Consider the following 26,885-nt stretch of genomic DNA (forward strand, 5'->3'; position numbering starts at 1 on the left):
GTTTCTCCTGACATTGAAGATAACAAAAAAGACATCTGTTTTTCAGGATCAATTCTTACAACTCCTACCTAGTTGACTGTCATTAAAATTTACCAAAGTATTGATTGTGAAACAGAGAGAATGAATATTTAGGTATTAGATGTGGTGATCTCTCTTTTGGGATGATTTAGAGGGATGATTTTGGATGATTTATAGGGTCACTATGAGTCAGAATCGACTCGGCGCACTGGGTTAGAGTGCTTTCAGGGTTTTCTGGTGGCAGATTCTGCTGCCTGTATAGTTTGTTTTAGATGATGCTGAAAAGGCTGGTTAACTCCTGACAACACAAACAGCAGAATCTGCCATTAATGGTGTGGAAAACTCTTCTAGTTACTGAACTTCTTTCTTCTTTACCAGTAGAACAACAATTTTGTTCAGGCGGACAATGTGTTCAACGAAAGCTGCATATTTTTAGTTCGAAACAGGGGATGAATGTGGCACAATTCTGACAACTGAGATGTAAGGAGATGCCGGTGAATAGGGTTTCCATGAGTCTTTTACCTTTCACCTACCAACATTTTCCCTCTGATCATTCAGATCTAAATCACAATCCAAGGATAATTGATGACACAGAAAAATGGGTGGGACCTGGACATTGGGGATCATCACACCAGCCCTGGACTACCTCCTAAATTCTTGAAGGTGAAAAAGCAAACCAAATGACAAAATCACAAACCAAATAAGCAAAACACCAGTATTTGGTTAAGACAGAGTAGTTGAAGTCTGCTTCTTAAAAGATAATACTTTCCTAATTCTATCTAATCAATCTTCAGTTGACAGCCTCCTTTATAGAAAATGTTTAGGAATTGCTCAGTCTGGTGTTAGCCTACAGAAAGAGAAACATTTAATTGTATTATTTAAGTCACTTGGCTAAGTAGCAGAAATAGTCAAAAAATTATTAACTGATGAAATACTTGTTATTTCCTTTTCTCCATGCGTATTACTGATGCAGTTGGTGATAAGGAGAAGAAAGATTTTAGGAAACAAAGAAATATTGGAACCTTAATTATATGTAGCTCAGTTCACCAATTAAAGAACACTGCCAATAAAAAAAGAAAAAAAAATTATTATTTAGTTAGAAGAATAAGGTAGATGCTGGTTAATGATCTGAAATGTTTTTTTTTTTTTTTTGAGCTTTGGATCTTGGTGGAGAGTTAACCTTCTTTAACTTCTCCCTTCGTTAAGGGCTTTGACTACTCTGCTGCTCATTTAAGCTGTTCTGATGCATCTTAGATTTGTAATTTTGTGCAAGCAAGTTATTTAAATTGTTTCAGCTTTACTTTTTAGTGGTGCAGTGGTTAAGACCTTGGCTGCTAACAAAAGCGTCAGCAGTTTGAATCCTCCAGCCACTCCTTGTAAACCCTATAGGTCACTTCTACTCTGTCCTGTATGATCGCTATGAGTTGGACTTGACTTGACCTTAAGAGGTTTTTAATTAACAACATAAAAATTATAAATTTGACATGGAGTTTGAACGAGATTATCCGAATAAATTGCTTAGTACAATACTTATGATCTTTTTACTTTCCTCTTTTTCCATCCTATTTTCACTTTTCTTCATTATCATATCATGGAATCATCAATAATGGAATTTAACAACTGATCATACACACATTAGATAACCAAAACCCAAAACCAAACCCACGGCCATTGAGTCGAATCTGAGTCATAGTGACCCCATGGGACAGAGTAGATCTGCCCCATAGATTTTCCAAGGGGTGCCTGATGGATTTGAACTGCCGACCTTTTGGTTAGTAGCCATAGCACTTAACCACTACACCACTAGGCTTTCCCACATTAGATAAGCATGCTTTTAATATTCTGAACTGGTATTTTAAAACAGCAGGAAGAGACTTACTAGTCCAAGGGAAAATCTGTGCCATTTAGCCAAATCCATTTCTGTTGGCTGTTTTTGTAATATAAATTGATCCAAAACTTTTCATGATGCAGAGTGCATTGCATCTTAGACAATTTTTTAATATAATCCTGGATAGAATGAGAACAGATAAAATTAAACCTGGTACCTTTTGTTGGTTTTCCTTAGACAGAGATATTAAAAAATTTTTAAACTTTAGTACACGGTTTTACATTACCTGGAGTTATATCACTGTAGTAAAAAGTAAATACTCCTGGGATTCTTTTGCCACACCCAGAATAAATAATAATTCATTTATTCATTGAACAGCCATTATGGAGTCTTTATTATAGTCTGAGTATTGTGCCCCAAGATATTGGGTATTAAAAGGCAGAAAATGAGCTTAACCCCCTCCCCCCAAAAAACCTAGTGCTGCCACCTAAAAATTTAAGATAGAGGCAAAAAAATAGGCTATTTCTATGAAAAGAGAAATACAAAATAAAACAACACTTATCAGGAACTGTTACATGACCAAGATAATCAGCTTTTTTAATTTTTGGGGGGGTGTAGTGATTCTAAGGTAAACCTGAAAGGTGGATAGGCATTTATCAGGAAAAGGTAACACAGGCTGGGAAGTGAAGAGTACTGTCAGGAGCAGACTGAATTACACTTGGAGGAGGACTGCATAAGAGAGTGTGTTGAAACAATTGAATGAAAGAGTGAGAGTGATGGAGAGCCATTGGTGACAAACAAGAGAGATGGGCAAGAGTTAGGATGTCAAAGAAACTTGAACAAATGGTGTGCACTGGGGACATTACACTAGGCCCTGAGAAGGCCTCTGAGGGATCTAAGAAAGAGATGGCATAACCTGATGCATACCATATGAAGGCCCCTGTGCTGGGACATGAAATTTAAAAGAAAGGAAGCCTGGGGTCTAAGATATTTTTCCTGGTGCGACAGTGACATATAAGAAACATATACAGTCTTTACCATCTCTTCTTCAGTCTTTATTTTTAGAAAACTTGAAAGCAAAGTGTTACAATAAAGCTGACAGTCTCTCCAATGAGATACATTTTCAGAAAAAAAGTAGCAGTTTTTCCCATGCTGGTGCCAGTTGTCCTCACAAGGCTGACATTTCCAAACTACAGGAAAAAAAAAAAAAAGAACAAATTTAAGTGTCTCTCTTGTAAGAACAACAATAAAAAAGTGCATTTATAAATGAAAAATTAGGTGTTTAAATTGTGAAAAATAAATCATAAGCAATACATAAATTAAATAATGAAAATATATTCCCACAGTTTAGGCTGCTGCTCTGCTAACTTCGATGATGCTAAGAAATAACTAATGATACTATAATTCTAGGAACACAGTTGTTATTAATAAGTCAGTATTAACAATAACTTACAATTTTAAGTGGATTTTTGTGGCTATATAACCTGAATATCTAACATATGTGTAATATTTGCATGTTTATTTATATATACAGATACACATATATTTTTTTTTTTATATACATACAATTATGTTCTAACTCTTAGAAAACTTGTGGTCTCATTCCTAAATTACCTTGAGTATTTGTTGATGGTTGCTTAATCCCTGAAATTCCTGAAATAATTTCCTTCTGATCTGTTTGCCGGCTGGAGGTAAGATTTCCTGAATGTATGTCTGCTACTGAATTACAAATAACAAACATCAGTTTGACTTATTACATTTAATTTAAAATTGTTACTTCACAAACACTTTGTTATGGGAACGTTAAATGGAATAAAACATTATCATTGACCTCATAACTGGAGAATAATACACAAACAAGTTTAATTAAAATACTAGCCTGACAGAAAAATTAGCTTAATATAAGTGAGAGTACAAATTATAGAGCAACTGACTCTGATTAGAGAAAACTTGGGGGAGATTTCTCAGAAAAATCTTAATCAGAGTTTTAAGTATGAGAAATAAGATTAACAAGTCAAGGACAAAAGAGAAGATATTCTGAGTAGAAAATGGTTAGTAACGTGATAAAAAAAAAATTTTTTTTGGCTCTTAAAATTACTTGTAACAGATATACCAAAAAAAAACTGTTGCCTTCGAGTCAATTCCGACTCATAGTGACCCTATAGGATAGAGTAGAACTGCACCATAGGAGTACCTGGTGAATTCAAGCTGCCAACCTTTTGGTTAGCAACTGTAGCACTTAACCACTATGCCACCAGGATTTCCAACAGATATACAGTGCCTAGAATATAGTTGGTGCTCAATAAATTAAATTGTAAAATAAGTTACCTTAAAGAGATTTCTTTCTAAAAACAGTGAACAAGCTGACTTCTTTTCTATTATAGAGACTTACACTTTGTGGCTAAGATGCCCACAGACAAAAGGAGCACCAAGCAGATGATCCACAGAACTATGGCAATGGATTTCCATGAGGGAGATGGGGCAGAAAAATCTATTAGAAAGAGATGAGTAAGACTTTTTCAGTATTAGCTTTCATATGTTTATACATTTCTTCATAGTTTCTGATTGGTTCATAATCAAATTCCAAAGGAATGGCTGCAAGATATTGTACATCTGCCAAATAATATTAAATTGTTCTTGGAGTTAATGGTCTTAATATAAATTTTAGTTTTTTTTACAAATGTAAAATATTTGTTTCCTTCTTAAAATAACTATACTTATATGTAATAATTCTATAACATTTAGAAAATTGAAAAAAGATAAAAAATTAAAAATCAATTCTGAATTGTTTCTCTCAGAAGCCACCATAATTTTCTTTTATTGACTTTACTGTGTTTATTTTACATATTTAAAGTTTATTTTAACATTTTCACAAGCCATTATTATTTTTTTTTAATGTTTGTGAATTGACTCCATAATATTCACTCCATGGTTATATGATAATTTACTTGACTATTCTGCTCTTTTCAGAAACTGAGGTAACTTTCATTTCTTTTCTATGATTAAAAAAAATATACAGCAGGGAGGCGGAGCCAAGATGGCAGAATAGACAGATGCTTCCAGCGAGCCCTCTTTACAACACAGACCAGAAAAAACAAGTGAAATGAGTATATTTGTCACAAGCTGGGAACGCTGAGAATCAAAGGCAAGCTTAGACAATGAACTGAGGGGCAGAGGGAGGAAAAGACCATTCAGAAGTGGAGAGGAGTTACTGGACCTGAATCGCAGGGAGCCCTCAGGTACCGTTCCCAGAGCGGCGGTGGCAGAGGCGGCAGTGGTGACGGGGTGATACTAGCTTTCAGCCGCAGTTTCCTCAGGGAGAAGCAGCCAGCCACACAGCCTGCTCACCTCTGGAAACTGAGGAGAACGGCGCTCTCGGCAAAAGCAAAGTACTTGTGTATATTTTACCACACCCACCCACCCCCCACAAGCCAGCTTCAACGGCTGAATCTCTGGACCTGAGATAGACCCTGGTGAGCACCTAGAGCCATCCTCCCAGCCTTGTGGAAGGAAAAAATTTGCAACTGGGCATAAAAGATAATTTGCTAGCTCCATTAACTGGGGAAACTCAGGACAGAAGTATAGACCTTGAACACCTTTCTGTTCTGGATGGATCTGCGTGGGTCTATTTCGGGAGAATAGGCCCTCGTTGGCAAACTCCAACCATTTAAGCTATGCAGTGGAGAGGTGGATGTTTGACATTTGACATTGCTTTGCCTATTAAACAAGGTCCTTACCTACCCACACCAGGAACCTAAGGGGTGGTAGCTCCACTTGGGTTACCCAGCCACCCACGACAGGAGTCCAAAGATAACTGTACCTCCCAGTCCTTACAACCAAAAACTTTGGGTGCCCACGGCCCCTCTACACAACCCACCCACCAGCACGTTCTAGAGAACAGAGATGCGTTTTCCTCAGAGACACATGGAGGTTGGCTCTCAGCCCCCTACCTTGTTCAGAGTGTGACCCCCTGCTGCAATCAGATACTGGTATATACGTCAATCACCCCTGCCCCTCTAAGACTTTAGGACAGAACCTGTACCACACACTTGATGATCAGCAACCTGGAAACCTGAGTTGAATTCATACAAAATAACTGAATGGGCTCCTAGGCTGATATACCTGATAACATCTATAGCCAGCCAAGGACAGGACACCAGAGCTCCAAAGGTGAAAACAATCATGCTGGTTCACTCAAGCAACCCATAGGGGTATACCAAAAAAAAAAAAAAAAAGTGAGCAGCTACAACATGGTAAGCAAGCATAAACTAATACAATAACTTATAGAAGGCTCAGAGACAACACTCAATATCAAGTCACATAAAGAAACAGACCATGATCACCTCAAAAGGTGCTCAGAACAAAGAATCCAGGGATCTTCTAGATGAAAGTGCATTCCTGGAATTACCAGAGCCAGAATACAAAAGATTAATATACAGAACCCTTCAAGACATCAGGAAGGACATGAGGCAGTTGGCAGAATAAGCCAAGGAACACACAGATAAAGCGATGAAGAAATTAGAAAGATTATTCAGGAACATAATGAAAAGTTTAATAAGCTGGAAAAATCCATAGACAGCAATCAGAAATTCAGAAGATTAACAATAAAATTACAGAATTAGACAACTCAATAGAAAGTCAGAGGAGCAGAAATGAGCAAATAGAAGCTAGAATTTCTGAACTCGAAGATAAATCACTTGGCACTAATATATTTGAAGAAAAGCCAGATACAAGAATTAAAAAAAATGAAGAAACCTTAAGAATCATGTGGGACTCTATCAAGAGAAGTAACCTATGAATCATTGGAGTACCAGAAGAGGGAGGGATAACAGAAAATAATTGAAGATTTTTTGGCAGAAAGCTTCCCTGATATCGTGAAAGATGAGAAGATATCTTTTCAAGATGCTCATTGAACTCCACATAAGGTCGGTGTTAAAAGAAAGTCACCAAGATATATTATAATCAAACTTGCCAAAACCAAAGATAAAGAGAGAATTATAAGAGCACTACAGGAAAAATGAAAAGTCACCTACAAAGGAGAGCCAATAAGAATGAGCTCAGACTACATGGCAGAAACCATGCAGGCAAGAAGGCAATGGGATGACCTACTTAAAAAATCGAAGGAAAAAATTTCTTGCCAAGAATCATATATCCAGCAAAGGTGTCTCTTACATGTGAAGGTGAAATTAAGACATTTCCACATAAACACAAGTTTAGAGAATTCATAAAAACCAAACCAACACTACAAGAAATACTAAAGGGAGTTCTTTGGTTAGGAAATCAATAATATCAGGTATCAACCCAAGACTAGAACACTGCACAGAGCAACCAGAAGTCAACTCAGACAGCAAAATCCAAAAAAAAAAAAGCAAGATAGATGATATAGATATAGATATAGATATAGATATAGATATAGATATAGATATAGATATAGATATAGATATAGATATAGATATAGATATAGATATAGATATAGATATAGATATAGATATAGATATAGATATAGATATAGATATAGATATAGATATAGATATAGATATAGATATAGATATAGATATAGATATAGATATAGATATAGATATAGATATAGATATAGATATAGATATAGATATAGATATAGATATAGATATAGATATAGATATAGATATAGATATAGATATAGATATAGATATAGATATAGATATAGGTATAGATATAGATATAGAGATAGAGATAGAGATAGAGATAGAGATAGAGCTAGAGCTAGAGCTAGAGCTAGAGCTAGAGCTAGAGCTAGAGCTAGAGCTAGAGCTAGAGCTAGAGCTAGAGATAGAGATAGAGATAGAGATAGAGATAGAGATAGAGATAGAGATAGAGATAGAGATATATATAAAAGTCCAAAACAGGGTAACAGGAATGTTATTATATAAAAGAAGACAACATTAAAATAATAAAGAGGGACTAAGAAAAGTAATCATATACCTTCCATATGGAGAGGAAGATACAGCAAGACAAAGAAATAAAAGGTAGTTTTAAATTTAGAAAAATAGGGGTAAATAATAAGGTAACCACAAAGGAGGCAAAGTATCCTACTCATCAAAATAAAATACAAGGGAAAAATAGACTCAGTAGAAACAAAATCAACAACAACAAATATGAGGAAAGGACAATCAATATATAAAGAAAATCTACTCAACACATAAAATCAAGTGGGAAAAAGAAACTGTCAACAGCACACAAAAAAAGACATCAAAATGATAGCACTAAATTCATACCTATCCATAATTACCCTGAATGTAAATGGACTAAATGCACCAATGAAGAGACAGAGAGTGACAGAATGGATTAAAAAACAAGATCCATCTATATGCTGCCTACAAGAGACACAAAGTAGACTTAGAGACACAAACAAACTAAAACTCAAAGGATGGAAAAAATATATCAACCAAACAACAATCAAAAAAGAGCAGGAGTGGCAATATTAATTTCTGACAAAATAGACTTTAAAGTTAAATCCATAGACACTATAAAATGATTAAAGGGACAATACACCAAGAAGATATAGCCATATGAAATATTTATGCACCCAATGACAGGGCTGCAAGATACATAAAACAAACTCTATCAGCATTGAAAAGTGAGATAGACAACTACACAATAATAGTAGGAGACATCAACACCACACTTTCAGTGAAGGACAGGACATCCAGAAAGAAGCTCAATAAAGACAAGAAAGATCTAAATGCCACAATCAACCAACTTGACCTCATAGACATATACAGAACACTCCACCCAACAGCAACCAAATATACTTTTCTTTTCTAGTGCACATGGAACATTCTCTAGAATAGACCACATATAACGTCATAAAGCAAGCCTTAGCAGAATCCAAAACTTTGAAATGTTACAAAGCATCTTCTCTGACCATAAGGCCATAAAAGCGGAAATCAATAACAGGAAAAGAAATCAAACACTTGGAACCTGAACAACACCCTGCCCAAAAAAGACTGGATTATAGACTACATTAAGGATGGAATAAAGAAATTCAGAGAAACCAATGAGAATGAAAACACTTCCTATCAGAGCCTTTGGGGCACAGCAAAGGCCATGCTCAGAGGCCAAGTTATATCAATAAATGTATACATCCAAAAAGAAGAAAGGACAAAAATCAAAGAATTATCCCTATAACTTGAACAAATAGAAAGAGAGCAACAAAAGAAACCCACAGACACCAGAAGAAAACAAATAAAAACTAGAGCTAAACTAAATGAAATAGAAAACAGAAAAACAATTGAAAGAATTAACAAGACCAAAAGCGGGTTCTTTGAAAAAATCAACAAAATTGATAAACCACTGGCCAAACTGACAAAAGGAAAACAGGAGAGGAAGCAAATAACCTGAATAAGAAATGAGAGGGGTGATATTATAGAAGACCCAACTGAAATTAAAAGAATCGTATCAGATTACTATTAAAAACTATACTCAAATTTGATAACCTAGAAGAAATGGCTGAATTCCTAGAAAAACACTACCTACCTAAACTAACACAAATAGAGGTAGAACAACTAAATAGACCCATAACAAAAGAAGAGGTTGAAAACGCAATCAAAAAACTCCCAACAGAGGCGGCGCCAAGAGAGAAGACTAGGTGGACGCTACCGCGGATCCCTCTTGCAACAAAGACTCAGAAAAACAAGTGAATCGATCACATATATAACAATCTACGAACTCGGAACAACAAACACAGACTTAGAGATGGAGAACGAACAAATACGGGCAGACAGCGATCGTTTTCAGAACTAAGAGCCAGCGTACCAGCTGATTACCTGGAAAATCTAGTTTCCCAGTGATGGCTCGGAGACAGCAGTCCATATCAAACCACATAAAGAAACAGACCATGACAGCTTCTCCAACCCCCCAAACAAAAGAATCAAAATCTTTCCCAAATGAAGATACAATCCTGGAATTATCAGATACAGAATATAAAAAACTAATTTACAGAATGCTTAAAAATATCACAAATGAAATTAGGATAACTGCAGAAAAAGCCAAGGAACACACTGATAAAACTGTTGAAGAACTCAAAAAGGATATTCAAGAACATAGTGGAAAAATTAATAAGTTGCAAGAATCCATAGAGAGACAGCATGTAGAAATCCAAAAGATTAACAATAAAATTACAGAATTAGACAACGCAATAGGAAGTCAGAGGAGCAGACTCGAGCAATTAGAATGTAGACTGGGACTTCTGGAGGACCAGGGAATCAACTCCAACATAGCTGAAAAAAAATCAGATAAAAGAATTAAAAAAATGAAGAAACCCTAAGAATCATGTGGGACTCTATCAAGAAGGATAACTTGCGAGTGATTGGAGTCCCAGAACAGGGAGGGGGGACAGAAAACACAGAGAAAATAGTTGAAGAACTCCTGACACAAAACTTCCCTGACATCATGAAAGACGAAAGGATATCTATCCAAGATGCTCATCAAACCCTATTTAAGATTGATCCAAAAAGAGAAACACCAAGACATATTATCATCAAACTTGCCAAAACCAAAGACAAACAGAAAACTTGAAAAGCAGCCAGGGAGAAAAGAAAGGTTTCCTTCAAGGGAGAATCAATAAGAATAAGTTCAGACTACTCAGCAGAAACCATGCAGGCAAGAAGGGAATGGGACGACGTATACAGAGCACTGAACGAGAAAAACTGCCAACCAAGGATCATATATCCAGCAAAACTCTCTCTGAAATATGAAGGAGAAATTAAGATATTTACAGATAAACACAAGTTTAGAGAATTTGCAAAAACTAAACCAAGACTGCAAGAAATGCTTAAGGAGATTGCTTGGCCTGATGACCAATAATATCAGGTACCAGCACAATACAAGGTCACAAAACAGACCATCCAGATATCAATGCAACTCAAATAGGGAAAGCACAAAAACAAACAAAGTAAGATTAATTCAAATAAATAAATAAATAAACAAAAAAATACACATAACAGGAAATCATGGAAATCAATAGATAAACGATCACAATAATCAAAAAGAGGGACTAAATATAGGAGGCATTGAACTGCCAGATGGAGAGTGATACAAGGCGATATAGAACGATACAAGATAGGTTTTTACTAAGAAAAATAGGGGTAAATAATAAGGTAACCACAAAAAGGAATATCAATTCCATAACTCAAGAAAAACGTAATGACTCAACAAACATAAAGTTAAACATTATGAAAATGAGGATCTCACAATCTACTAAGAAAACCGTCTCAGCACAAAAAAAGTATGTGGAAAAATGAAAAGGCCAACAACACACATGAAAAGGCATCAAAATGACAGCACTAAAAACTTATTTATCTATAATTACTCTGAATGTAAATGGACTAAATGCATCAATAAAGAGACAGAGAGTCACGGACTGGATAAAGAAACACGATCCATCTATATGCTGCCTACAAGAGACACACATTAGACTTAGAGACACAAACAAACTAAACTCAAAGGATGGAAAAAAATATATCAAGCAAATAATAAGCAAAAAAGAAGAGGAGTAGCAATATTAATTTCTGACAAAATAGACTTTAGACTTAAATCCACCACAAAGGATAAAGAAGGACACTATATAATGATAAAAAGGACAATTGATCAGGAAGACATAACCGTATTAAATATTTACGTACCCACTGACAGGGCTGCAAGATACATAAATCAAATTTTAACAGAATTGAAAAGTGAGATAGACACCTCCACATTTATAGCACGAGACTTCAACACACCACTTTCGGAGAAGGACAGAACATCCAGTAAGAAGCTCAATAGAGACACGGAAGACCTACTTACAACAATCAACCAACTTGACCTCATAGACTTATACAGAACTCTCCACCCAACTGCTGCAAAATACACTTTTTTTTCTAGCGCACATGGAACATTCTCTAGAATAGACCACATATTAGGTCATAAAACAAACCTTTGCAGAATCCAAAACATCGAAATATTACAAAGCATCTTCTCAGACCACAAGGCAATGAAGCTAGAAACCAATAACAGAAAGATCAGGGAAAAGAAATCAAATACTTGGAAAATGAACAATACCCTCCTGAAAAAAAGACTGGGTTATAGAAGACATCAAGGAGGGAATAAGGAAATTCTTAGAAAGCAACGAGAATGAAAATACTTCCTATCAAAACCTCTGGGACACAGCAAAAGCAGTGCTCAGAAAAAACCAATTTATATTGATAAATGCACACATACAAAAAGAAGAAAGAGCCAAAATCAGAGAACTGTCCCTACAACTTGAACAAATAGAGAGTGAGCAACAAAAGAACTCATCAGGCACCAGAAGAAAACAAATAATAAAAATTAGAGCTGAACTAAATGAATTAGAGAACAGAAAAACAATTGAAAGAATTAACAAAGCCAAAAGCTGGTTTTTTGAAAAAATTAACAAAATTGATAAACCATTGGCCAGACTGACTAAAGAAAAACAGGAAAGGAAACAAATAACCCGAATAAGAAACGAGATGGACCACATCACAACAGAGCCAAATGAAATTAAAAAAATCATTTCAGATTACTACGAAAAACTGTACTCTAACAAATTTGAAAACCTAGAAGAACTGGATAAATTCTTGGAACAATACTACCTACTTAAACTAACACATTCAGAAGTAGAACAACTAAATAGACCCATAACAAAAAAAGAGATTGAAACGGTAATCAAAAAACTTCCAACAAAAAAAAGTCCTGGCCCAGACGGCTTCACTGCAGAGTTCTACCAAACCTTCAGAGAAGACTTAACACCACTACTACTGAAGGTATTTCAAAGCATAGAAAAAGAGGGAATACTACCCAACTCATTCTATGAAGCTACCATCTCCCTGATACCAAAATCAGGTAAAAAAAAAAGACATTACAAAAAAAGAAAATTTTAGACCTATATCCCTCATGAACGTAGATGTAAAAATCCTCCACAAAATTCTAGCCAATAGAATCCAACAACACATCAAAAAAATAATTCACCCTGATCAAGTGGGATTTATACCAGGTATGCAAGGCTGGTTTAATATCAGAAAAACCATTAATGTAATCCATCACATAAATAAAACAAAAGATAAAAACCACATGATCTTATCAATAGATGCAGAAAAGGCATTTGACAAAGTTCAACACCCATTCATGATAAAAACTCTTACCAAAATAGGAATTGAAGGAAAATTCCTCAACATAATAAAGGGCATCTATGCAAAGCCAACGGCCAATATCACTCTAAATGCAGAGAACCTGAAAGCATTTCCCTTGAGAATGGGAACCAGACAAGGATGCCCTTTATCACCGCTCTTATTCAACATCGTACTTGAAGTCCTAGCCAAGGCAATTAGGCTAGACAAAGAAATAAAGGGTATCCAGATTGGCAAGGAGGAAGTAAAGCTATCACTATTTACAGATGACATGATCGTATACACTGAAAACCCTAAGGAATCCTCCAGAAAACTACTGAAACTAATAGAAGAGTTTGGCAGAGTCTCAGATTATAAAATAAACATACAAAAATCACTTGCATTCCTCTACATCAACAAAAAGAACATCGAAGAGGAAATCACCAAATCAATACCATTCACAGTAGCCCCCAAGAAGACAAAATACTTAGGAATAAATCTTACCAAGGATGTAAAAGACCTATACAAAGAAAACTATAAAACTCTGCTACAAGAAATTCAAAAGGACATACTTAAGTGGAAGAACATACCCTGCTCATGGATAGGAAGACTTAACATAGTAAAAATGTCTATTCTACCAAAAGCCATCTATACATATAACGTACTTCCAATCCTAATACCAATGTCATATTTTAAGGGGATAGAGAAACAAATCACTAATTTCATATGGAAGGGAAAGAACCCCCAGATAAGCAAAGCATTACTGAAAAAGAAGAAGAAAGTGGGAGGCCTCACTCTACCTGATTTCAGAACCTATTATACAGCTACAATAGTCAAAACAGACTGGTACTGGTACAACAACAGGCACATAGACCAATGGAACAGAATTGAGAACCCAGATATAAATCCATCCATATATGAGCAGCTGATATTTGACAAAGGACCAGTGTCAGTTAATTGGGGAAAAGATAGTCTTTTTAACAAATGGTGCTGGCATAACTGGACATCCAATTGCAAAAGAATGAAACAGGACCCATACCTCACACCATGCACAAAAACTAACTCCAAGTGGATCAAAGACCTAAACATAAAGACTAAAACGATAAAGATCATGGAAGAAAAAATAGGGACAACCCTAGGAGCCCTAATACAGGGTATAAACAGAATACAAAACATTACCAAAAATGATGAAGAGAAACCAGATAACTGGGAGCTCCTAAAAATCAAACACCTATGCTCACCTAAAGACTTCACCAAAAGAGTAAAAAGACCACCTACAGACTGGGAAAGAATATTCAGCTATGACATCTCCGACCAGTGCCTGATCTCTAAAATCTACATGATTCTGTCAAAACTCAACCACAAAAAGACAAGCAACCCAATCAAGAAGTGGGCAAAGGATATGAACACACATTTCTCTAAAGAAGATATTCAGGCAGCCAACAGATACATGAGAAAATGCTCTCGATCATTAGCCATTAGAGAAATGCAAATTAAAACTACGATGAGATTCCCTCTCACACCAACTAGACTGGCATTAATCCAAAAAACACAAAATAATAAATGTTGGAGAGGCTGTGGAGAGATTGGAACTCTCATACGCTGCTGGTGGGATTGTAAAATGGTACAACCACTTTGGAAATCCATCTGGCGGTATCTTAAACAGTTAGAAATAGAACTACCATACAACCCAGAAATCCCACTCCTCGGAATATACCCTAGAGATACAAGAGCCGTCACACAAACAGACATATGCACACCCATGTTTATTGCAGCGCTGTTTACAATAGCAAAAAGCTGGAAGCAACCAAGATGTCCATCAACGGATGAATGGGTAAATAAATTGTGGTATATTCACACAATGGAATACTACGCATCGATAAAGAACAGTGACGAATCTCTGAAACATTTCATAACATGGAGGAATCTGGAAGGCATTATGCTGAGCGAAATGAGTCAGAGGCAAAAGGACAAATATTGTATAAGACCACTATTATAAGATCTTGAGAAATAGAAAAAACGGAGAAGAACACATACTTTTGTGGTTACAAAGGGGGGAGGGAGGGAGGGAGGGAGAGGGCTTTTTATTGATCAATCAGTAGATAAGAACTGCTTTGGGTGAAGGGAAAGACAACACACAATACAAGGAAGGTCAGCCTAATTGGACTGGATTAAAAGCAAAGAGGTTTCCGGGATAAAATGAATGCTTCAAAGGTCAGCGGAGCAGGGGCTGGGATCTGGGGAACATGGTTTGAGGAGACTTCTAAGTCAACGGGCAAAATAATTCTATTATGAAAACATTCTGCATCCCACTTTGAATTGTGACGCCTGGGGTCCTAAATGCCAACAAGCGGCCATCTAAGATACATCAATTGGTCTCAACCCACCTGGAGCAAAGGCAAAGGAAAAACACCAAGGCCACACGACAACTAAGAAACCAAGAGACAGAAAGGGCCACGTGAACCAGAGACCTACATTATCCTGAGACCAGAAGAACTAGTTGGTGCCCGGCCACAATCGATGTCTGCCCTGCTCGGGAGCACAACAGACAACTCCTGAGGGAGCAGGAGACCAATGGGATACAGACTCCAAATTCTCATAAAAAGACCATACCTAATGATATGAATGCGACTAGAGGAATCCCAGAGACAATGCTCCCCAGAACTTCTGATGGCACAGGACAGGAACCATCCCCGAAGACAACTCATCAGGCATGAAAAGGACTGGTCAGTGGGGGGGAGAGAGATGCTGATGAAGAGTGAGCCAATTAAATTAGGTGGACACTGGAGAGTGTGTTGGCAACTCTTGACTGGAGGGGGGATGGGAAGATAGAGAGAGAGGGAAGATGACAAAATTGGCACGAAACCAGAGACTGAAAGGGCTGACTCAATAGGGGGAGAGCAAGTGGGAGAAGGGAGTAAGATGTGTGTAAACCTACATGTGACAGACTGATTGGGATGGTAAATGTCCACTTGAAGCTTAATAAAAATTAATTAAAAAAAAAAAAAAAAACTCCCAACAAAAAAAGCCCTGGTCCGGACGGCTTCACTGCAGAGTTCTACCAAACTTTCAGAGAAGAGTTAACACCACTACTACTAAAGGTATTTCACAGCATAGAAAAGGATGGAATACTACCAAACTCATTCTATGAAGCTACCATATCCCTGATACCAAAACCAGGTAAAGACACCACAATAAAAGAAAATTAAAGACCTATATCCCTCATGAATGTAGATGCAAAAATCCTCAACAAAATTCTAGCCAAAAGAGTTCAGCAACATGTCAGAAAAATAATTCACCATGACCAAGTGGGATTCATACCAGGTATGCAGGGATGGTTCAATGTTAGAAAAACAATTAATGTAATCCACCACATAAATAAAACAAAAGACAAGAATCACTTGATTTTCTCAATTGATGCAGAAAAGGCATTTGACAAAGTCCAACACTCATTCATGATAAAAACTCTTAGCAAAATAGGAATAGACAGAAAATTCCTCAACATAATAAAGGGCATTTATACAAAGCCAACAGCCAACATCATGGAGAGAGCCTGAAAACATTCCCATTGAGATCAGGAACCAGACAAGGATGCCCTTTATCACCACTTTCATTCAACATTGTGCTGGAAGTCCTAGCCAGAGCAATTTGGCTAGATAAAGAAATAAAGCGCATCCAGATTGGCAAGGAAGAAGTAAAAGTATCTCTATTTGCGGATGACATGATCTTATACACAGAAAACCCAAAGGAATCCTCCAGAAAACTACTGAAACTAATAGAAGAGTTCAGCAGAGTATCGGGATACAAGATAAACATACAAAAATCAGTTGGATTCCTCTACACCAACAAAAAGAACATCGAAGAGGAAATCACAAAATCAATGCTACTTACAATAGCCCCCAAAAAGATAAAATTCATAGGAATAAATCGGACCAGAGTTGTAAAAGACTTATACAAAGAAAACGACAGTACACTTCTACAAGAAAACAAAAGACGATTACATAAGTGGAAGAACATACCTTGCTCATGGATAGGGAGACTTAACATTATAAAAATGTCTATTCTACCAAAAGCAGTCTATACATTTAATGCAATTCCAATTCAAATCCCAACGACATTCTTTAATGAGATGGGGAAACAAATCACCAACTTCATATGGAAGGGAAAGAGGCCCCGGATAAATAAGGCATTACTGAAAAAGAAGAACAAAGTGGGAGGCCTTGCTTTACCTGATTTTAGAACCTGTTATACCACCACAGTAGTCAAAACAGCCTGGTACTAGTACAACAACAGATACATGGACCAATGGAACAGAATTGAGAATCCAGACATAAATCCATACGCATATGAGCAGTTGATATTTGACAAAGGCCCCAAAACAGTTAAATGGGGGAAAAGACAGTCTTTTTAACAAATGGTGCTGGCATAACTGGATATCCATCTGCAACAAATTAAACAAGACCCATACCTCACTCCATGCAAAAAAAACTAACTCAAAATGGATCAAAGACCTAAATACAAAATCTAAAACAATAAAGATCCTGGAAGAAAAAATAGGGACAATGTTAGGAGCCCTAATACATGACATAAACAGGATACAAAACATTATAAAGAATGCAGAAGAAAAGCTAGATAACTGGGAGCTCCTAAAAATCAAACACCTATGCTCATCCAAAGACTTCACCAAAAGAGTAAAAAGACTACCTATGGACTGGGAAAAAGTTTTTAGCTATGACATTTCTGATCAGAACCTGATCTCTAAAATCTACATGATACTGCAAAAACTCAACTGCAAAAAGACAAATAACACAATTAAAAAATGGGGAAAAGATATGAATAGACGCTTCACTAAAGAAGACATTCAGATAGCTAACAGATATATGAAGAAATGTTCACGATCATTAGCCATTAGAGAAATGCAGATCAAAACTACAATGAGATTTCATCTCACTCCAACAAGGCTGTCATTAATCCAAAAAACACAAAATAATACATGTTGGAGAGGCTGTGGAAAGATTGGAACACTTATATACTGCTGGTGGGAATGTCAAATGGTACAACCACTTTGGAAATCGATTTGCTGCTTCCTTAAAAAGCTAGAAATAGAACTACCATAAAACCAAAAAAAAAAAAAAAAAAGCCGTTGCTGTCTAGTCGATTCTGGCTCATAGCGACCCTATAGGTCAGAGTAGAACTGCCCCATAGACCCAGCAGTCCCACTCCTCGGAATATATCCTAGAGAAATGAGACTTTACACGAACAGATATATGCACACCAGTGTTTATTGCCGCACTGTTTACAATAGCAAAAACATGGAAGCAACCAAGGTGCCCATCAACGGATGAATGGATAAATAAATTATGGTATATTCACAAAATGGAGTACTGGGCATCGATAAAGAACAGTGAGGAATTTGTGAAACAGTTCATAATGTGGGGGAACCTGGAAGGCATTATGCTGAGTGAAATTAGTTGCAAAAGGACATATACAGTACAAGACCACTATTATAAGAACTTCAGAAATAGTTTAAGCTGAGAAGAAAACATTCTTTTGTGTTTATGAGAGGGGGGAGGGAGGGAGGGTGGGAGGGGGCATTCACTAATTAGATAGTAGATAAGAACTCCTTTAGGTGAAGGGAAAGCCAACACACAATACAGAGGAGGTCAGCACAATTGGACTAAACCAAAATCAAAGAAGTTTCCTGAATAAACTGAATGCTTCGAAGGCCAGCATAGCAGGGGCAGGGGTCTGGGGACCATGGTTTCAGGTGACATGTAAGTCAATTGGCATAATAAAATCTATTAAGAACACATTCTGGATCCCACTTTGAAGAGTGGCCTCTAGGGTCTTAAACCTTAGCAAGCAGCCATCTAAGATGCATCAATTGGTCTCAACCCACCTGGATCAAAGAAGAATGAAGAACACCAAGGACACAAGGTGATTACGACCCCAAGAGACAGAAAGAGCCACATGAACCGGCGACTACATCATCCTGAGACCAGAAGAACTAGATGGTGCCCAGCTACAACTGATGACTGCCCTGACAGGGAACACAACAGAGAACACCTGAGGGAGCAGGAGAACAGTGGGATGCAGACCCCAAATTCTCATAAGACCAGACTTAATGGTCTGACTGAGACTAGAAGGACCCCAGTGGTCATGGCCCCCAGACCTTCTGTTGGCCCAGGACAGGAACCATTCCCGAAGCCAACTCTTCAGACATGCATTGGATTGGACAATGGGTTGGAGAGGGATGCTTGTGAGGAGTGAGCTTATTGGATCAAGTGGACACTTGAGACTATGTTGGCATCTCCTGCCTGGAGGGGAGATGAGAGGGTGGAGGGGGTTAGAAGCTGACAAAATGGACACGAAAAGAGAGAGTGGAGGGAGAGAGTGCACTGTCTCATTAGGGGGAAAGTAATTGGGAGTGTGTAGCAAGGTGTATATGGGTTTTTGTGTGAGAGACTGACTTGATTTGTAAACTTTCACTTAAATTACAATAAAAATTATTTAAAAAATACAATAATATCAAGTTTTGCCAAGTCTGAATGTTACTTTCAAGTTTGGAAATTTATAGGCAAACATTGACACTTTAGTTTTAATTTACTTTTCTTCATCTATTGAACTTGATTTTTAACTTTTATGATTTTGACTATTTTTATTTGTTCTGGGAATATTCTGCTTGCACACTTTTGCCTTTTGGGTGTTTTATTTCTTTTGTTGAGCTTATTATATATTAAGTGTATCAACTCCTTGTCTGACCTGTTTGTATTTTTTCTGTTTGCTTGTTTTTCTTTTAAAAATTTTGTTATAGAAATGTTAAGTATGTTAATACAGTTAAAATAGTAACAGAATTTTATCTTACTTCATTTACATATATATTCCCCATTTCCCAGAACACTATTAAGTCCTCTCATTTAGTGTCTTTCTGCTTACTTTAAAAGCCATTTCACATCTCTATAATCTAAAAAAATGATTCAAGCCAAAATCGGGAAAAAAACAAAAAAATAGTCTCTCATTCTCCCTACGTTTTCTAATTTCAAGCTATCTCTCTCCCTCAAATTTCTTTTGAAATGCTTGAAATAGTTTAAATACACTATCCCCACTTTCCCACATTCTTTTGATTCCTTTTTCACCTCCATCTGGCCTCTGTTTCTGCCCCAACTGAAATTGCTCTCAAGACTGTCTCTAATAATCTTGTTAGTGACTTTCTATCATGATCTTGTAGGCTTTATGGGTTTACAGTTTGCCACTGTTGGTCTTTTCCTACTTGAAACGTGTGCTTTTGAATACCTATTGTTTTACTCTTCAGGATATTCAGGGTGAAATCAATGAAAGACCGTGGACAGGTGATAAGACTTCATGCTGCTGATTGAATACGAAGTACTGTGGTTTACTCTACTCAGGCAACTTATACAAAAGACACAAGCAATTTTTATGGAAACTAAATTTATTAACATATAATAAATCCCTCCTTTCCTATCTCAACTCATGACGTAAGCTATTCTTTCTCTAATATTATTGTTCTGTATTTTAAAGACATTTATTTCTTTGTCAGTCTGATTGCCAGATTCTCTGTGACATACAAAATTCAAGAATAGATGGAGTGGGGAAAAAAAAAAGCTTTATAAAAGCATAAGAGAGATGTCATGGATAGAATTGTGTCCTGCAAAATTATATGTCAACTAGGCTAGGCCACGATTCCCAGTATTGTATGATTATTCACCATTTTGTCATCTGATGTGCTTTTCCTATGTGTTGTAAATCCTACCTTTATAAAGTTAATGAGGCAGAATTAGAGGCAGTTATGTTCATGAGGCAGGACTTAATCTACAAGATTAGGTTGTGCTTTATGCCAATCTCTTTTGAGATATAAAAGAGAGAATGGAGCAGAGAGACATGGGGACCACATACCATCAAGAAAGTAGTGCCAGGAGAAGGGCATGTCCTTTTAACCTGGGGTTCCTATGCTGAGAAGCTCCCAGTCCAGGAGAAAATTGTTGTCAAGGACCTTCCTCCAGAGCTGTTAGAGAGAAAGGCTTCCCCTGGAGCTAACACCCTGAATTTGGACTTCCAGCCCACTAGCCTGTGAGAGAATAAACTTTTGTTGAAGTCATCCATTTGTGGTATATCTGTTACAGCAGCACTAGATGTCTAAGACAAGGGAAATGAATACATGTATATATATATTTATGTATATATATAGCTGATATGGATATGTGCATGTGGAGTGTGTATTAGGGAGTGTGGTTAAGATATCAAAATTACAGACTGTGTTAGTCATAATTTCGCATTTGTGGGCTTTGGCAGGTGAGAGGTTCCAGAGTACCCAGCACCTGGGAGAGAATTCAGTAAAAGGGAAACAGAATCTTTTGATAAGGATTGATGTCAGTTATGAATAAAATTCCCAGGAAAGGTGTTTTCTCAAAAAAAAAAAAAAAAGCATGGATAAGTGTTCCTTTCATTTACTTTTGTTTCCTCAGCTGTTTCTTTTAGTGTTCTTCTATGCAGAGATGAGCTTTGGCCAGGAAAGGGAGACGGTGTAGTGTGGGCAGGATTTGTTCGGATTATGTTTTGGTGCTGTTATGGATTGAATTGTCCCCCAAAAAGATATGTTGAAGTCCTAACCCCTGGTAACAGTGAATGTGACATTGTTTGGAAAAACAATCTGTGAAGACCTTATTAGGAAAGTTTCCATGAGGACATAATGAAGTAGGATGGACCTACTGCGATAGGAGCGTTGTTCTTATAAGCAGAGGAAACAGATACAGAAAGAAGCTGTCCATGTGAAGATAGAGGCGGAGACTGGAGTGGTGCATCTCCAAGTCAAGGAATGCCAAGGACCAGCAGCCATCACTAGAAGTTAGGAAAAAGGCATGGAAAAGATTTGCCCTCAGAGTCCTTGGAAGAAATCAGCACAGCAGACACCCTGAGTTTGAACTTCTAGCCTCCAGAACTGTGAGAGAATAAATTTCTGTTCTTACAAGCCACCCAGTTTGTGGGACTTTGTTCTATCAGCCCCAGGAAATGAATACAGGAGTCCATGTGGGATATTGGCTTTACACTCCTTTACTCACTGAACCTTGGATTAAAATCATCACACAGATGTGAAAAAGGCAAGTGGTTTCATGATGACTGCCCAAAACTTAGACATATGGTATAAAATTTGAGGCAGTGGTTTGCAACAGATATGTCACTATTTATATTGTATTACAACCACAAAGTCACACAATAACCTAAAAACTAAGCAGAGGTAAAGTTAAAATTTAGGAAAATTTCATGGTTCAAGTCAAGATGTTACAGGTAAAGAAACAAATATACTTGGTATTATATGAATTCACTAAAAAAGACTTAAAAATCCCCCCAGGATTTTTAATCCCCACCCCTATTGTAATTTTCTCATTATTAAACCTCTTTAAAATAATAGTAAGTCTCTGGATGGCACAAATTGTTTGTGCTCAACTAATGACCTAAAGGTTGGCTGTTCACACCCGCCAGCAGCACCATGGAAGAGAGGCCTGGCACAAATACTACAGCCAAGAAAGCCCTGTGGAGCACTTCTACTCTACAACACATGCAGTGACCATGAATCACAATCCCCTTGACAGCAAAGGTTTTTTTTTTTTTTCTTTTAAGGGAATAAAATGGTATAAAGGCGAAGTATGAAAGAATGGGAGAAGAGATAAGAACAAAATAGTGGCAACAGATATTTGTGTCTTAGAATATAAATACTCAGTAAATGTTTGTTCTTATTGTGCAGAATAAGAAAAAAGAAACCCAAGTATCCGAAGATTAGAAACGAAACCAAACAGATTTGTCCTTCAAACCAGGACATTTTTTTTTTAAGTATTGAGGTGTACTATACTGAGGAAAGGCGAGGGTTAAGCATCAAAAAACAATCTTTACAATTGTCCATCCCTGGTACAAGCCAGAAAGAAATTATCATTCTTCTATCTATCAGGAGCTGAAGGGAGAAAAAAAAAAATTGTTCTCCAGATAAAGTGAACTGAGACTTTCCAGACCCACAGGCCCAGATACAGGAAATCCTGGGAGTTTTTACATTATCCTTCAATACGCTTTCAGAATTTCCATGGGCATGCTTACCATTTACTTATTCATTATACCTGTGTTTGCCTTCTGTCTCCTCTCTCTGGAAGGGAATCACCATGAGTTCAGAGAAGTATATTTTTTTTCTCTGTTTTATCCCAAAGAGCTAGAAGAGTATCTGGCACATGATAGAAACTCAATAAATACTTGATAAGTGAATGAATACATGAATGAATCGTACAAAACATGATATTGGAAGTTTTTTTTTTTTTGAGAAATTACCAGTCTGAGTAATGTTATTGAGATTTGGGATTTACCCTACAGTTATGTTTATTCATTACTTTTAAATCAGTTTTTTAAGAGCAATAGAGACCCGAAGAACACTAGATACTGTGCCAGAGCTACCAAAACGATAGACTATTAATAACTTCAGAAAACATTCAACTTAGGGTACATAGGGACTATGTAGGGAGCAAAAAACAAACATTAAAAACTATAATCAATACCCTCAGAGATAAACATTCAGTTAAACCAGAAACACGTGTAGTCAGCATGGAAGCCAAGTAAAGTAAGGTTAAGTCTGAGAAATGGTCAATGGTGACTTAGCAATGTGAAGGTTATTATGATTTGACTGAAAACCAATTTTGGTTGGAACTCTTACTGTTATCTCCTCTAACCCTCCCTATAATGCTATTAAGTTGTTACTATTAGTATTCCTATAATAAACAAGAGAAAAAAAAAAAAGATAAAATTAAAATATAGCAATTTGAAATTGAGAAAATTTCCAACAACTAAATGGATACTGGGCTTGACGAGATTATTCTACAAAGAGAAAGTTCAAATGGCCAAAAAAAAAAAAAAAAGGATTATTTTTCTTTCATCTAAAAATAAATACATAGTTTAATAAGATGTAATTTGTCATTTATAAAAGATTACAAATTTTACTACTCTGCCTTTGAAAGCATAATAAATTATACACTATATGTGTGTTTATAAATCTTTACCAATTATGGAAATGGAATTTAATATTTATAAATAGGAACAAAGTTTCATGTTCTAAGATTTCCAAAACAAATTGTTTATTCAAAATCATGAAGGTGCAAAAAATTTTAAAAACCTAATATTTAACAATTAAAAGGTATTAAATAAATTATGTTAGATACATGTTATAGAATATTATGTAGCCATTAAAATGAAAATTGAAACCATATTTAAAATATGGGAAAAATCTTGAGATAAGAAAATGCTGACTTTGATGCTTTGTGTGTGTATTCTTTGAACCAAAATTTTTCTACAAATTTACTCTAAGGGGATAATGAGAAAGGTGGTATGATTATTTACAAGGATGAATTTTCATTGTGATTTACAATAGCAAATGAAAATAATCATAATTGTAATAAACAGAAGATCTTATATATCAAAAAAGAGGAAAAGTTACATAATTGAATGCAAGTATATTATATTCAGAAAGTGTCAAGAATATAACCGTCTTCAGAATATAATTTTTTGAAAACTGCCTACCATATAAAATACAGAGAAAAATTATTCATATTTTATATTTGTAATATGGAATATTCTAATTTCATAAATATGAATCTGCATTTTTCTACATACCCATAATAAATGACAACTTTAGAATAAACCAGAAATAATTTTATAAGTAATTAATCTTTTTAAATGATGTATATGTATATATATGTATATGTGTGCATGTATGTATATGTTTTTTATATATATACATATACACACACATATATTAGAGTGCAGTTGTTAAGAGACTGACTACTAACCAAAAGTCTGACAGTTCAAATCCATCAGCTACTCATTGCAAACCCTATGGGACACTTCTACTCTGTCCTATAGGGTTACTGTGAGGCAGAATCAACTCGATGGCAATAGGTGTGGTTTTGGTTTTTTATACATACATATGTGTATATACATAAAAAAATAGAATATGTATATTCTCAAATCAATATAAAAATGGTTAGAAAATTCATCTAAATATTATTTTTGGTCTATTGATATAATTCTTTTTTCTCTTTTTGGAACTTTCTAACTTTAAGTCATCAACTCTGGCACAGAACATGTACCAAGCGTGGGCTGTGTGGCCTGTTGCAACCCAACAGTCATTGCCAGCTAACTGAGCCTGAGACCTTGAGAGGTTCTTGATTGCCACCTCTTGAGGTAAAGTGCTTAATTCCATATGCTCCAGTTTCTACATGTGTGGATTAATGTTAAAAAACATTAAAAGAAAATATAGACAAGTGGCATTAGAGATTTGAACAATTTTTTTCTAATTTATTTTGTTGCTGTTATAAATATAGAATTATAAAAAGTCATTTTATCAATATGTAACAAGAACCATAATAATGTTCACACACTTAGGTATTTACACTGGTGGAAATCTCTCCTAAAGAATTAGTTCAACACTTAGATATTCAAAAGGTTGATGGCACAAAGTGCTCATCACTGTGCTAAGGATATCAGTTAAAATATGGAGGCAAACAATCATTCAAATGATAGGGCTATTGCCCAAAACGCCTATAACCATGTGTGGCAAGTAAATGATAATAATGAAATTAAAGTAGTAAAATAGAAACATAATAATGGTAAAATGCTGAATGAAAAAAAAATTTTGAATATGTGATGATGGCAGGTATATTTTTGAAAATTAAATAAATAAGAGAAATAACCACAAAATTCACAGAAGGGGTGAATCAATGCTTGATTAATTTTCTTTATTTCTCAAATTATTCAGTACTGGGGCTCTGAAATCTTACAAAGAATAAATGTGGTAAATAAAATCACTTTATGCAAAATATATTTACTCACTTGAAAAGCATTTAATTTCTGCATCTGAGGCCATGTTGGAGGTTGTGTAATTTTTAAAAGTCATAATCTACATTTTAAGATTATAAAGATCATATTTTTGTTTATTTATGTGTAAAAGTCTGCATGTGTAGTTGCAATGTTTAATTTAATACATATTTTAGGCATTGTTTTAAAACAAACTTGAGAAAATCATGTACCTATAGGTTCAAAACACTTGATCCCTTTGGTTCCAGATACTTCAGGCATTCTTCTCCGCCTCTGGGATGAAGTTTGAAGTCGCAACTCAGAGTAAGTCACCGTTTCTTCACTCATTGCTGCAAAACAGAAATATGTTGAAGACAACACAAGAGTTTTTTTCTATGAATTTGTGGACCAAAGGATTCCATCACTAAAATAAATGGTGCATAAAGAGATAGAGCTGTAATTAAACTTTGAACTATTTGGAACCTATTTCAAATAAGGCAATGTCTTTAAAAACAGAAAATCATTGGAACTCAAAAAAGATTTAGGAAATAAGTTGTTATGGGATACAAGTTTGGAGCTGTTACTCAAGTTAAACTTTTTTTTCTAATTACAGTTACGAATTTATGGCACAGTTTGAATTATTTGATACTCACTGCATAGTGAAGAAAAGCCAAATTCTCTGCCTGATGTGGCAAGTCCTCCGAGTTTCACAAAATCTACATTCTTTTCCATCTTTATATACCATGACATCTGCCTCCATGTTCATGAGGACACCTAGATTACCTCTTTAATCATGATCTATTCTTAAGAAACTTCATGCTGTCAATCAAGCATGTCTCTTTTTCCAGTGTATACGTTTTTTCTCCTATATTGCTCCATCATTTTCAGGTAATTATTTAAAGTATGACTCAAATTCTACCTCTTTCATGAAAACTTCCCAAACTTTTTAATAAAAATTCATCTCTTCTTCCTAAGTACTCATCTTGCCGTTTACTCTCTATGTCAACTAGTCATTACCTTCTGCTTTGTTTTGTGCAATTTTCTCCACAGTATGA

At 35.9% G+C, this 26,885-nt stretch overlaps 1 protein-coding gene across 2 annotated transcripts in view; it reads right to left on the reverse strand.

The window, feature by feature from the left end:
* Positions 1-2,893: 2,893 nt before the first annotated feature.
* The window catches only part of KLRK1 (killer cell lectin like receptor K1), a 59,417-nt gene continuing 35,425 nt past the window's right edge, over positions 2,894-26,885 (reverse strand). For both annotated transcript variants that reach the window (XM_049882488.1, XM_049882487.1), the window contains 4 exons: positions 26,064-26,180; positions 4,239-4,337; positions 3,461-3,565; positions 2,894-3,036 (listed from right to left, as the gene is read on the reverse strand). In XM_049882488.1, the coding sequence (XP_049738445.1) occupies positions 26,171-26,180 (10 nt within the window). In that variant the 3' untranslated portion in view covers positions 2,894-3,036; positions 3,461-3,565; positions 4,239-4,337; positions 26,064-26,170. The remainder of the gene's footprint in view (positions 3,037-3,460; positions 3,566-4,238; positions 4,338-26,063; positions 26,181-26,885) is intronic.

This window comes from Elephas maximus, chromosome 4 (assembly GCF_024166365.1).
Source record: "Elephas maximus indicus isolate mEleMax1 chromosome 4, mEleMax1 primary haplotype, whole genome shotgun sequence".
Lineage (NCBI taxonomy): Eukaryota > Metazoa > Chordata > Mammalia > Proboscidea > Elephantidae > Elephas > Elephas maximus.